The sequence below is a fragment of the Schistocerca cancellata genome, chromosome 5 (assembly GCF_023864275.1).
Source record: "Schistocerca cancellata isolate TAMUIC-IGC-003103 chromosome 5, iqSchCanc2.1, whole genome shotgun sequence".
In the NCBI taxonomy this organism is placed as follows: Eukaryota; Metazoa; Arthropoda; class Insecta; order Orthoptera; family Acrididae; genus Schistocerca; species Schistocerca cancellata.
The window spans coordinates 23,267,094-23,280,948 of NC_064630.1; the positions used below are offsets into that span (position 1 = coordinate 23,267,094).

General features: G+C 45.0%; 1 protein-coding gene across 3 annotated transcripts in view; it reads left to right on the top strand.

Annotated features, from left to right (window-relative positions):
- Nucleotides 1-13,855, top strand: part of LOC126189044 (fibroblast growth factor receptor 3-like) — a 472,954-nt gene that overhangs the window by 264,363 nt on the left and 194,736 nt on the right. For all 3 annotated transcript variants that reach the window (XM_049930898.1, XM_049930897.1, XM_049930896.1), the window contains exon 2: nucleotides 4,693-4,809. In XM_049930898.1, the coding sequence (XP_049786855.1) occupies nucleotides 4,693-4,809 (117 nt within the window). The remainder of the gene's footprint in view (nucleotides 1-4,692; nucleotides 4,810-13,855) is intronic.

Genomic DNA, 13,855 nt, shown 5'->3' on the forward strand with positions numbered 1-13,855 from the left:
AGTCATCAACAATCCAATGTCGCTGTTGATGGGCTCAGGCGAGACGTAAAGCTTTCTGTCGTGCAGTTATCAAGCGTACACGAGTGGGCCTTGGGCTCCGAAAGACCACATCGATGATTTTTCATTGAGTGGTTCGCACGCTGACACTTATTGATGACCCAGCATTGAAATCTGCATCAGTCTGGGAAAGGGTTGCACTTCTGTCACGTTAAGCAATTCTCTTCAGGCGTCGTTTGCTCCTGTGCTTGTAGGGTCTTTTTCCGACAGCAGCGATGTCGGAGATTTGATGTTTTACCGGATTCCCGATATGCACGGTACACTCGTGAAATTGTCGTACGGGAAAATCCCCACTTCATCGGTGCCTCGCAGATGCTGTGTCCCATCGCTCGTGCGCCGACTACAACACCACGTTCAAACTAACTTAAATCTTGATAACCTGCCATTGTAGCAGCAGTAACCTATCTAACGACTGCGCCAGACACTTGTTGTCTTACATAGGCGTTGTCGACTTCAGCGCCGCGTACTGCCCGTTTACGTATATCTGAATACGCATGCCTATACCAGTTTCCTTGGCGCTTCAGTATATATACTTATGCATATCCAAGTTTGGTGGCGTAATTGTACAGCCATGTCCCAAACAGTTTGAGATCGCGTCCTCTTAAGAAATTTCTTTCCATTAATTTACTACACTGCGGAGTCTGTAAACATCCTCAAAATTTAAACCAGGGAAAGCCAACGTTATACTGATATTTCTAAGACTGTGAACAGGGATTTGCAAGGCCACCATAAGAAAGATATCTACCTATACGTGTGTGTTAGTACTGCGGACTGTTCACCTTGTGATTACTTTTATAGCTTCAGATATAATATCATAGCACTATGGACGACCGCCATTGGTAGAATTAACACTGTACTACGTAAATCATATTACCCAAATATATATATATATATATATATATATATATATATATATATATATATATATATATATACGGACTGTATCACTTCTGTGTTTCACCACTTGTTGACCCAGTAAAGAAGCAACATGCTAGCACCGTCCTTAATATATCTAGAGTGTTTCCAGCAAAGTAGGAGTTTAGAGTAGACGGCAGCAAGCGATCCAGTCGCCTCCAGGTGCAAGTAGACCGGATGAGGACCAACTCTCAAGTTACGCAAGCAGTGTTTACTTTTTGCAACCCTCGAGTCACCATAACCTGTTCTGGCTTGCAAACAAGACCTCTGCTATCTAGGAAGGTTACGAGCTTGTTCACACATCGATGTGATGTAACGTGTTTACAAGAGAAGGTTTTCTCCGTGTCGATAAATTTTATACCATTTCCTATTGGCACGATATAGTGGTTGTTACAGTAACATTTCCAAAGAGGTCCCCAGCGCTTCTGGGCTTTAGCCGGCCGGAGTGGCCGAGCGGTTTAAGGCGCTACAGTCTGGAACCGCACGACCGCTACGGTCGCAGGTTCGAATCCTGCCTCGGGCATGGATGTGTGTGATGTCCTTAGGTTAGTTAGGTTTAAGTAGTTCTAAGTTCTAGGGGACTTATGACCACAGCAGTTGAGTCCCATAGTGCTCAGAGCCATTTGAACCTTCTGGGCTTTGAACTAATGAAAAAATTTTAAAATGGGTTGTGCAGAAAATAAGTTCCACCCACCGACAAAAAAAGTAGGCTTTATATCGAGAAGTGTGAAGCGAATGTGTAACAGATGCATTGAGCTATTTATCTATGCGATTGTTGTCAGTCGCTCGTCGTATCGACTATGATGAAGTTTTTGGACGCACAGAATGTATCGTCGATAAAAAAAATAAAAACGCAGCTTCTGTTTAGTGTACAGTTCGAGTGCCCTTCTAAAGCATATTGCCAATTGTAGTTCCTTAAGACTTGCTGCCGCCATGTTCCGTCTCTCCTGTCACCTGAGGAACTTCTTGGAGTCAGCACGTTTACAGTCACGAAAAGGTGCAGACGGATATCTTAACGCCCAGTCCACTCCACGCCACCGACTCGTATGCCACTGGAACAGCAACAATTATAACAAGTGCTTTTAAGATCTGCGCCCAAACAGTACTAATAGGGCGTTGTCGATGAACACAATTTACAGGTGGTTATGGAAACGAAAATGATGAATAGTAGACGGCTGTTTCTTTCCGATTACGGCCTCCTGGATTCGCCGCTCTAGCGTGATCTCGAGAACCGTCGTTTTGTGTTTTCCCGCAACAGTTACCCCTCTCCTGCAACTGAAATGAAACGCAAGAAACAGGTGCGGGATGGTCAGTACGGGTGTCGCGCTGATCCATGAGAACGCACGCCCTCACACGGTCGCATGCTCGATCTCTGTAAGCGTCGCGCTGGAAGGCCTTTGGACCATCCATCTTACAGTCCTGATCTTGCTGCCGCCATGTTCCGTCTCTCCTGTCACCTGAGGAACTTCTTGGAGTCAGCACGTTTACAGTCACGAAAAGGTGCAGACGGATATCTTAACGCCCAGTCCACTCCACGCCACCCACTCGTATGCCACTGGAACATTACAGTTGATCGCAAAGTATAAAGAGTATTTCAGGACCGGTCTTAAGCGGGTTAACAATTACTAACAAATATTATCATGCAAATATGGTTTCATTCTTTGTAAGGCTGTAGAGCAATTTTCTCTCTGGATGATATTAGTGATGATATGAGTTAATGATATGACATAAATTATAATACAAAATCAACGAAAGTGAAACAAGGCCAATGCAATGTAGTATAATTAAATCAGGCGACGCTGAAATAATTATATAAGGAAATGAGGGACTAAAAGTAGAAGGTTTGGCGCTTGGACAGCAAATAAAATAATTTTGAGTGTTGGGAAGTCTATTTTGAAGTTCAAGAGCGGAACTTTGATGATAAACTGTTCCGACGGATGGAGAATATAATCATTTAAATTTTGGTGCTACGAAAGGATAAGATTAAATGGGTACGTTGGATAATTAATGAGTAGGTACTGAATCGGATTGGGGAGAAAATAAATTTATGGCACAACTGAAAGAAGACAGGACACATTGTGAGGCATCGCGGAATCAATTTAGTTATAGAATGAATTGTGGGAGATAAATGTTGTAGAGGGAGACAAAAGCTAGACTACAGAAAACAGGCTCAGGTGGATGTAGGCTACAGTAGCCGTTCAGAGGCTTGCACAGGGTGGACTTCCGTGCTGAGCTGCATAAAACCAGTCTTCTAACTGAAGACTGCAACAGCAACAACAACAACAACAACAACAACATGACATGAAATAAACATCGTGTACTATCCGACTACGACATTACTGCACTTGGACTCTCGCGACCGTTATCGGAAATACGTGGCGACGTTACCGTACACAAGTAAAGTGATGACCAAGGAAAACACATCGAACTGTGAATGATTTCAAAACAGTTGTGGTTATACTGTCAAGTGGTTCAGCGTATCCTCGTGAAATATCAAAACAAAAACTTGTGTCAAACAGATCGAAGCGCCCTAACTTCCACATGCAATACCACTATTGCGATAGACTAATAATGTACACAGGGGCGTAGATGCTCATGAATTCGGAACAGGCAAATTCTGCATTTTCTTACAAGTGGAACGAATGGCTCCACTCGATCTAAGAAGTGCCGTTAGAAGAGAGTGTGGCTACTTCTGAAAATGGAGCGAGAGCTCTAGGCTGCAGTGCGCGGCTAGACCCGCTGTCGTTTGTGTTCACTCGTGGGTCGTCCCTTATCGGCGGTGTTGGTCTGCCTCTGGTATTTCGACAGCATCGCACCTCTCTGGGCTGCCGCGTCCCTTGCAGAACTGTCTAGTGGACCGAATTAGCTGGCTGACGACTTAAGTCTCCACTATTTGAAATAGTCAGCCAGGAAATATACTTACAAATTCAACAATATTGTCATTGGCAAACAACATAGATATTTTTGTGTTCTCACGATAGCAGACTTTAACAAAATCCTAATTTTTCCTGGTTTCTAAACCGTACTCACTGGGAACATTAGTGGCGGGTTAAAACTACATCTCGGCAAAGATTTTCAGTCAGCCCATGCGAGAGAGCTGTTACAGGGAGTTTAAGGTATGACGTGAAGCTGCAGGGAAGGCTGCGTTGGCCACATACGCTCCAGCCCATTCCTTGGACTTAAGCAGTGGCATAACTGTTTTAGCATACTGCGGGTAGGTGAATCAGGAGCGACCTCGGAAAGAAATGCGAAAAAATCGTAGCGCTATTTCCGCTATTATTAGTTCCCACTTCCTTAAGGTTCAGGTGGTCACAGGCTGTTTTTCCTATGCAGACTGGAGCGTCAGTAGCGTTAACTCACAGAACTGTTCTCAAACTCAAACTGAAACTTTACAGAGTAATGGCATATCGTCGACTGATCCTGAATTCGAGAGGAGAGAGAGAGAGAGAGAGAGAGAGAGAGAGAGAGAGAGAGATTCAAATCTCCTTCAGAGTCTGCAGGCTAACCCTAATCATTGTAAAGAATGGGACATGGCCAGTTTCTTGCACCATCCATGTCCTACCCGAGTAAATCGGTTTAAACCTTAACATACCGTCTTTCCTTATTAATTTTCCTACTTTCTTTTCTCGTGAGCCATTTAAAATAATGTTTTGTAATGATAATAGGAATTGAAAGACAGCATAGCGGTGAGCCTAACATGTTCCACTGTGCTGTGTGCAGGGCACCGTGACGGTGACAGCGCCATGGCGTCGACGTTGGTGCGATTAGCGCTGGCGTGCCTGCTGTTGCTCGCGACAGCGGTACAAGCACGTCCCGCCACCAGATACATCCTGCTCGGTAAGTACGCACTTCCAACACCGTAGTCTGTTTTGTAACTGTTCTCACGTACTGGTGCTCTGAATTTACTCAAAAAACTTATCTCCCGAAACACATCGCATATCTTCCAAAGACAACACTTGTTTCTCTTTCATTACCATCTCCGTAACACTACCTTATGGACTGCCCAGTTTCAGCACTAGGTACGACAGTCTTTACAGACGCTGACTTCAAGCCAATGCAAATTAACATCGAGTCACGATTTGTTTCAAAATTGCATCAGAAATATAAAATAGTGACAGCAGCTAAATACACTACTGGAAATGGAAAAAAGAACACATTGACACCGGTGTGTCAGACCCACCATACTTGCTCCGGACACTGCGAGAGGGCTGTACAAGCAATGATCACACGCACGGCACAGCGGACACACCAGGAACCGCGGTGTTGGCCGTCGAATGGCGCTAGCTGCGCAGCAGTTGTGCACCGCCGCCGTCAGTGTCAGCCAGTTTGCCGTGGCATACGGAGCTCCATCGCAGTCTTTAACACTGGTAGCATGCCGCGACAGCGTGGACGTGAACCCTATGTGCAGTTGACGGACTTTGAGCGAGGGCGTATAGTGGGCATGCGGGAGGCCGGGTGGACGTACCGCCGAATTGCTCAACACGTGGGGCGTGAGGTCTCCACAGTACATCGATGTTATCGCCAGTGGTCGGCGGAAGGTGCACGTGCCCGTCGACCTGGGACCGGACCGCAGCGACGCACGGATGCACGCCAAGACCGTAGGATCCTACGCAGTGCCGTAGGGGACCGCACCGCCACTTCCCAGCAAGTTAGGGACACTGTTGCTCCTGGGGTATCGGCGAGGACCATTCGCAACCGTCTCCACGAAACTGGGCTACGGTCCCGCACACCGTTAGGCCGTCTTCCGCTCACGCCCCAACATCGTGCAGCCCGCCTCCAGTGGTGTCGCGACAGGCGTGAATGGAGGGACGAATGGAGACGTGTCGTCTTCAGCGATGAGAGTCGCTTCTGCCTTGGTGCCAATGATGGTCGTATCCGTGTTTGGCGCCGTGCAGGTGAGCGCCACAATCAGGACTGCATACGACCGAGGCACACAGGGCCAACACCCGGCATCATGGTGTGGGGAGCGATCTCCTACACTGGCCGTACACCACTGGTGATCGTCGAGGGGACACTGAATAGTGCACGGTACATCCAAACCGTCATCGAACTCATCGTTCTACCATTCCTAGACCGGCAAGGGAACTTGCTGTTCCAACAGGACAATGCACGTCCGCATGTATCCCGTGCCACCCAACGTGCTCTAGAAGGTGTAAGTCAACTACCCTGGCCAGCAATATCTCCGGATCTGTCCCCCATTGAGCATGTTTGGGACTGGATGAAGCGTCGTCTCACGCGGTCTGCACGTCCAGCACGAACGCTGGTCCAACTGAGGCGCCAGGTGGAAATGGCATGGCAAGCCGTTCCACAGGACTACATCCAGCATCTCTACGATCGTCTCCATGGGAGAATAGCAGCCTGCATTGCTGCGAAAGGTGGATATACACTGTACTAGTGCCGACATTGTGCATGCTCTGTTGCCTGTGTCTATGTGCCTGTGGTTCTGTCAGTGTGATCATGTGATGTATCTGACCCCAGGAATGTGTCAATAAAGTTTCCCCTTCCTGGGACAATGAATTCACGGTGTTCTTATTTCAATTTCCAGGAGTGTATAAAATAGTGACAGCAGCTAAATACCTGTTACATCACGTGCTACGTATACGCCACTTGGGAGCTACCCAGGTCTCGCTGTGGCATCGCTGCTTTGTAAACAGAGATCGCGGCTTCCAATTCCACTACGGACACGTTAGTACATATCAAATGAACCGAAACTACGTCGAAATTTGTGTTCCAGACAATTAAATACACTGCCCGGTCACATTAACCTGCCCGTCTTTCAAAAGCCTGATGATCGCTTTTTCCAGCGCGCACCGCTCTAGGACGTGCAGGGAGTGAGTCAGTGAGTTTCTGGACGGACCGGCAGGGATGTGGATCCCCCCCGACTCCAGGGGCGTGACCACCACTCGGTTGAGTGGCCACGGCGCCTACACAGAGATCGAGGTGGTCCCACAGGTTTTCGGCTGGATTTAAATCCAAGGAGTCTGATGGCCAGGAGAGCACGTAAAACTCGCCTCGGTGTTCTTCGAACTGCGCACGTACAGTGCAAGCTTTGGGACACGATCCGTTGTCCTGTTGGTAGATGCCACCGTGCCGAGGAGGAACAAACTGCTTGTGCGGGTGGACTGATCCCCAAGGATAGATGCATACTTGTGTTGCTCCACTGTGCTTTCCAGAATGACGAGATCACCCAGAGATTGCTACGAAAACATTCCCCAGACCACAGCGCTTGCTACTCCGGCTTGGCCCGTACCGAGCAGGGTGTCTGCTTTCAGACGTTTCACGCCGCAAGCGCCCAACGGCCATCTGTCCAATGGGGCGTAAAACGTGATTCGTGTCAAAAAGCCGCCTGTCGCCACTTGCGGTACTGGAGTCCAAATTCCAACTGGAGTCAGCGTGAGTGCGTGAGCCGGGCGTCTGCAGCGGAGGCCCATACGCAGCAGCGTTGATGAGCCACTGTTGGTAGCCCCTGGGTTCATCAGTTGCTCAACAGCTGCGGTTCGCTGGTACACGTATCAGCAGCCGTCGTTCAACCCAGTCACCTGTGGCCCACGGTGCTCCAGATTTGCCTCGGCGGCAGGTTTGGATGGCGTCATTTTGTCATGCACGGTATACTTTAACCACGGCGGCATGAACAATTTACAAACTTAGCCATCCCGAAAATGCTTCCACCCTTGGCCCGAAAGCCATCGATCATGCTCTTTTGGACGTCAGATAAATCGGTCCGCTTCCGCACTGCTACAACGACTGCACTTTTCCCGTGTTCCCACGATACGCTTTATATCCCCTCCACTGATAGTGCTGCCACCTGTCGTCTGTGAATGGTTACTGCATGTTAACGTCGAACACCGACGGTGGTCACATTATAATGACTGGACTGTGTTTTTCTGCGTAGGGCAACATAGAACTGTGAACCAGGTTGCTGATTTGAACGCACCACTGTTTTAGTAGACATGGCCGCATTCCCTCGAAATATCAACAATATCCGAAAGCAAGTAATTTTCAGTTTGTGAACTTCAGTGTACCCCTTAGATGGTGCGAAAGTTTACTATCTCTCTACCTGTAAAGCAGATATTATTTCTATTGTGTTCCCATTTTCAGAAATCACTCAAGAACAAATGGTAATGATTGTAAATAACTGAGAATAGTTTGTCGTACTCCCAGTGAATTGACATTAAAGAACAGAAACATCCTAGAGAGTGTGTAACAAGAAAACTGTTGTTGAGATAGATGTCTCAGACAACGGATCAGAGATCGAGAGACTGGCGCTAAATTGGTATCGAGCGATATGAATATCGCCATTCTTCATTTAACGTGGCGCTTGATTATCGTTTCGTACTCTGTAATAGGAAGCCACCACAGAAAATTTATTGAAAAACGACAATATTCGTGTCTGAATTACCTCAAGAACAACCGAAGATCTTGATTCATAACAGGAAACGCTAGGTAATGTTTACACTTAAGTATAATTTTTGAAACATCAAAATCTGCCGAATAGAATGTTCTCCAAAGCCCACGTGTCACAAGAATTTATATGTCTAAGTCGGAAATGTAATAACCAATATTATTTTCAGAATTATTTCATTGTGGATGTTAGTGGTTTATCACAATTACGTGGTTTGCAACGGGAAAACAGGGAAGGCGAACAGTTCTGTTAAAGGCTCGTAAGTACTACTATATCATTTCTAAATTCCTTGCGTTAGCTAATACAAATCAGGAAATTCGTGAAGTTTTATAATAACTAGAGAAACGAGACGGAATTTTTCGAACATTCAACAGCCTCTATTTATGAACTTTCTTGTCCACTAGCCACTGCACAGGATGCTAGTCATATTCGATATGTGTAACAATCCAAGTCAACTCTCTTTCGATATATTTGTAGTTGAAATAGCGGCAGACAAACATTTTTCGTAATTAATTTGTACAAAACGAAGTGACCCATAATGCGCACTTGACAATATTTTTGCAACTAGGGTCAAATGCAGATATTTTAACGACTATTTCTGTTGACTCCGCTAGTTTTTTTTTTACGTGTATCATTTGGTAATTCTGGTTGTGTCTTAAGAGCGTTGATTATCTTCTTCGGTATTATCTTAATAGATCTCTGTCACTTTAGCCAGTCAAAGGTAGTTGCCGCGCCCGTTACCACCTGGCACTACAAGGGACATCATTTGTCAAATATGGTCAGAAACGAGTAAAGATGGGACGAAGCACGAGAGGTGATTAGCGGACTATAGTATCCATCCGTGACCGCGCTGACTCGTTTTACGATCGCTGGTCTCGCTCGCAGTTACCAAAGGGAACATCAAAGCTAGCGTTTATAGTCGACCTTGCATTCTCACACGCTTGAAGGAGACAGTAGGACGATGTGTTGTAATAGCGAGCTGACGCTGATCGCGCCGCAGCGAGATGTTAACAACGTTGTTTCCTGTGCGTCGCGAGGAGTTTACAGTGGCGTACCAGCTGTGTTGTCAACACCGAGGGAATACTGAACTGCTTATGACTAGGGAAATTGCATGCCGTCCATTAGAAGGTAATCGTGATGTCACACCAGCAACTAACGTACAGAGTGTGGTACACATTACAAGAGTAAACAAATAACAGTGTCTCGTATGCGAGGCAATGATTTCTATTAGCGGACACCAAGGCTGAATTAATTGCGCATAGCAGAGCGTGTAGGAAGCACTTTATCTGCATGGCTGCCTATCCGTTAGTTCGGAGACGATGAGCAAGTGACAGATGTTTCACATTAATTTGTGTTGTTGGCATAGCCAGTGGTTCAGTCACGACTGCATAGACACAAACTAAATATGTGGTTAAATAGTAGAAAAAAAACTTTATCGATAGTGAATGCTGTCGAACTCCTTGACTGTTGATTTATAGGGTGTAAAAAAATTTCGACTGCCAGTCACAATAAAAGATTATTTATTCGTCACAAGACCGGCTTCCTCAGGTGTTTATACATTCATGTACATGTTTATATTGCTGGATACTACTGTTTCAGTACAAAGAAAATTATTTGCTGGTGACTATACAGATACAAGTGGAACATTTGTAAATGGCAAGGCAGCATTAGTCGAAAACAGATCTGTACTTACATAAAGATGAAGTATCCTTATTATACTTATGCTGTGGCGACAGTATTTACACTCAGTTGCACATTTGTTACCATTTTTACGTCCGTGTTTCACTTTTTTAAAATTTAGCTGCAAATTTCACTACTGTGTCGTGAACTCGAGATTTACAAGGTGTTTACATTGAAACATGTACGTTATGGCCAAAGACCTTAGACATAGGTGGTGCAAAGATGTTGCTCATACAGAAACATGTAGGTTACGGTCAAAGACCTTAGACATGGGAAGGGCAAGATGTTGCACATGTAGAAACTTAAAAAGCTATTATAAATTGAGAAAACAATTTCGCAATTTATAATAGCTTTTTAAGTTACCATTTTTTAAAAAGCTATTATAAATTGAGAAAACAATTTCGCAATTTATAATAGCTTTTTAAGTTTCTACATGTGCAACATCTTGCATTTCCCATGTCTAAGGTCTTTGACCATAACCTACATGTTTCTGTATGAGCAACATCTTTGCACCACCAATGTCTAAGTTCTTTGACCATAACGTACATGTTTGAATGTAAACACCGTGTAAATCACGAGTTCACGACACAGTATTGAAATATGCAGCTACAATTTAAAAAAGTGAAACATGGACGTAAAAATGGTAAGAAATGTGCAACTGAGTGGAAATTATAATAAGGATACTTTATCTTAATGTATGCACAGATATATTTTCGACAAATGCTGATTTGCCACTTACAATTATTCCACCAGTATCTGTTTAGTAACCAGCAAATAAATTTCTTTGTATTCAAACAGTGAGCTCCAGGAATATAAACGTGTACATGAATGCCTAAACACCTGAGGATGGGCACAAGCTCGAAACCGGTTGTGTGACGAATAAATAATCTTTTAATGTGACTGACAGCGGAAATTTTTATACACTCTAGAGAGAAGAATGTTACGTCGACGACAATATTACAGAGTGAGCACAAACTCGGAATGAAGAAAGATGGGGAAAAATAATTGGTAATGTCCTGCGAAAAAGACCATCTCGGCTTTCACAGCGAGCTATTTGTGGAAACTACGGAAAAATCTAAGTCCGGACGGCCAGATGTGTATTTGAACACCTGCCCTACAAGAACAGCTGAGGCAGTTCGGTCTTTATGTAGATTAGAACAGCTAAGCCCATCGTGTCCATTCGATTTGAGGCTGGCGTAGCAGAGAGCTTCGCAGATTTCACTAGTGAATATGTGCAAAGGTAGGAACAATCGTAGCACATACAAAGTCCGGTAGAGCGACGTTTAGTAAAGCCCTGTGATGTTCAAACAAACCTTCGTGTTGACAACAGCTTTACTACAAAGGAATACGTCGCTTCCCTTTGCGTTTGCGGACTATAGAAAATACTTCATTTATGGTCATTATTGCTGCCGACGGAAATAAGACAGAATGTGCAGTGCGCTCCCTTAAGAAGAATCCAGTCGTCTACTTTTTCTGACATCTTTCCTATTATTAAAAAGTTGCGTAGCGCCAATACATCCTTCACTGGAATGCAGTCGTTACATTGACCACAAAACGTATTTTAGTATTATATCTTTATACTAATGTATGTTCTGTCTTTGACAAGTCGAAAGAGTATTCCTCATTTTGTTAAATGACGTTCAAGGGATCAACTTATGGAATGTCTATGAACACGTAAAAACTGGAACGTGAACCGAAAGGTTATAGGGCACCCTGTCGGTGCACTGTTTTGTAAAATGTTCAGAGAGAAATATTTTGTGTACCTTAGTGCGTGTATTAGTAATTATGCAGAACTGTGTTACTAGCTTCTTGGCGTTATATTGTTTCTGCTCTGCCCTTTTTTCTAGTCATCTCTTCCAGCTTAAAATTCCGTTTCACTGGTGCATGTACATTTAGTAAATCACAATTTAACCCTATAAGAGAACGGAAACTTTTTTTAATGAAATGAAGAATCGCTTCTTTCGAGTAATCTCTGCTTTTGTCGATCAGCAAGTTCAGTTTCCACGGGAATCATTGAAGTGGGATAACAGCATGATTACACGGTAGCGTGCGGCGATTTAACGGTAGACAGCTTTCACAACCGTTTCACATCCCTCAGAGAAGGCGTTTCCACTACTTAATGCCAGCCTTCAGGGGGAGAAAGGCCGTCAGCAACCCCTCCGCTCAAGCGATACACGACTGGAAATTGTAGGGGGTCGGTGGCAGCGGGGGTAATTCTCGCTACCTGCCGGGGTGGCGCGGGGGCGATCATCCCCACACACGCGACCCTAGCACGTCGAGGACGGGGTGTCGTGTAGCGCATGGGCGGCGGGCTTAACCAGCGGGGGACGCGCGTGCGACAGTACTCTGCCGGAGATGAAACTGGGAGTGTCCGTACAGTGCGTCATGCGGTAGAGTTGTTAACATACAGATTAAACGAGCCTGTTCCAAGACATTGCGGAAAAACTGGCACTCTTGAACTGCTATTCCTTCTGCGCAGTATCAATACACTATAACGACAAGTAGTTTTGCTGGAAATTAAAAACAAGTGTTGTCATGTTGTCTACAAGGAAACAAAAGCAAATTTACGAACACCAGAATTTAGGCCGATTAAACATGAATTAAGGCTATTACTGACATGGACTAGAATGCAATGTTCGGACTACTCAGAGCCAATTTTGCAGATCTGCATGGCCATGGAGTACCTGGGTGGTTAGGGTGGACTCCAATGAGAAGTACGCAAAGGCGTTATTTAGCTTTCTGCGGTATATCTATTGTTAAGTAATTTATATGCAGGGTGTATGACAGAGGGGCTTCCACAAGGAGTCAGCATCGACTTATGCAAAGTAATTTAACAAAACTGTAGAAGCTAATGTTGTAAGTGGTGAAAATGCCTTTACAAATGAACTGGACCAAAATTTGAAGTTTGAAACGCAGGCAAACATGTTACAGTAAGAAAAAAACCTTACTCGTTGAAGTACACCAAGAGTTTTTAGCATCAGATGGCTGATGTACAACGGACGTAAAATGCAACACTGCTGGATCAACAAAAGAAGAAAACCGGATGACACCACATACTCTGTTCGTGCCAGACAGCGCCAAAGGTGCCACTGAGCTTAACGTCTCCGCCCAACTAATAAGTCTGCGACAGCAACGTCGCGTGTCGTCACTTAATGAGACCCTGCGAAGAGGTTTAGGATTCAGCGCAGGATATTAGTGCCCAGACTGTTTACCAAAAGTGATACGTCGACTATGAAATGCAGAAGGAAGTACGGACTTTTATGATATCATCTAGAAACCAGATGATAACGTTAAAACTTGTCCGCAGCTCGTGGTCGTGCGGTAGCGTTCTCGCTTCCCACGCCCGGGTTCCCGGGTTCGATTCCCGGCGGGGTCAGGGATTTTCCCTGCCTCGTGATGACTGGGTGTTGTGTGATCTCCTTAGGTTAGTTAGGTTTAAGTAGTTCTAAGTTCTAGGGGACTGATGACCATCGATGTTAAGTCCCATAGTGCTCAGAACCATTTTTTCGTTAAAACTTCTTCCGGTTGCATTACGGTACTTCATTAATCTTGAACGCGGCAACATATTTTAGTAAAACGGATGGCTACTACGAGAAAAGTGTCGTGTCCCTGTGCATGTGGTGCTGACCACGGAATGTAAACATTGAGTTTTACATTAGTTGCCTCTCCATTGTGTTTTAAAAAAATGTTCAAATGTGTGTGAAATCTTATGGGACTTAACTGCTATGGTCATCAGTCCCTGAGTTAACACACTACTTAACCTAAATTATCCTACGAACAAACACACACACCCGTGCCCGA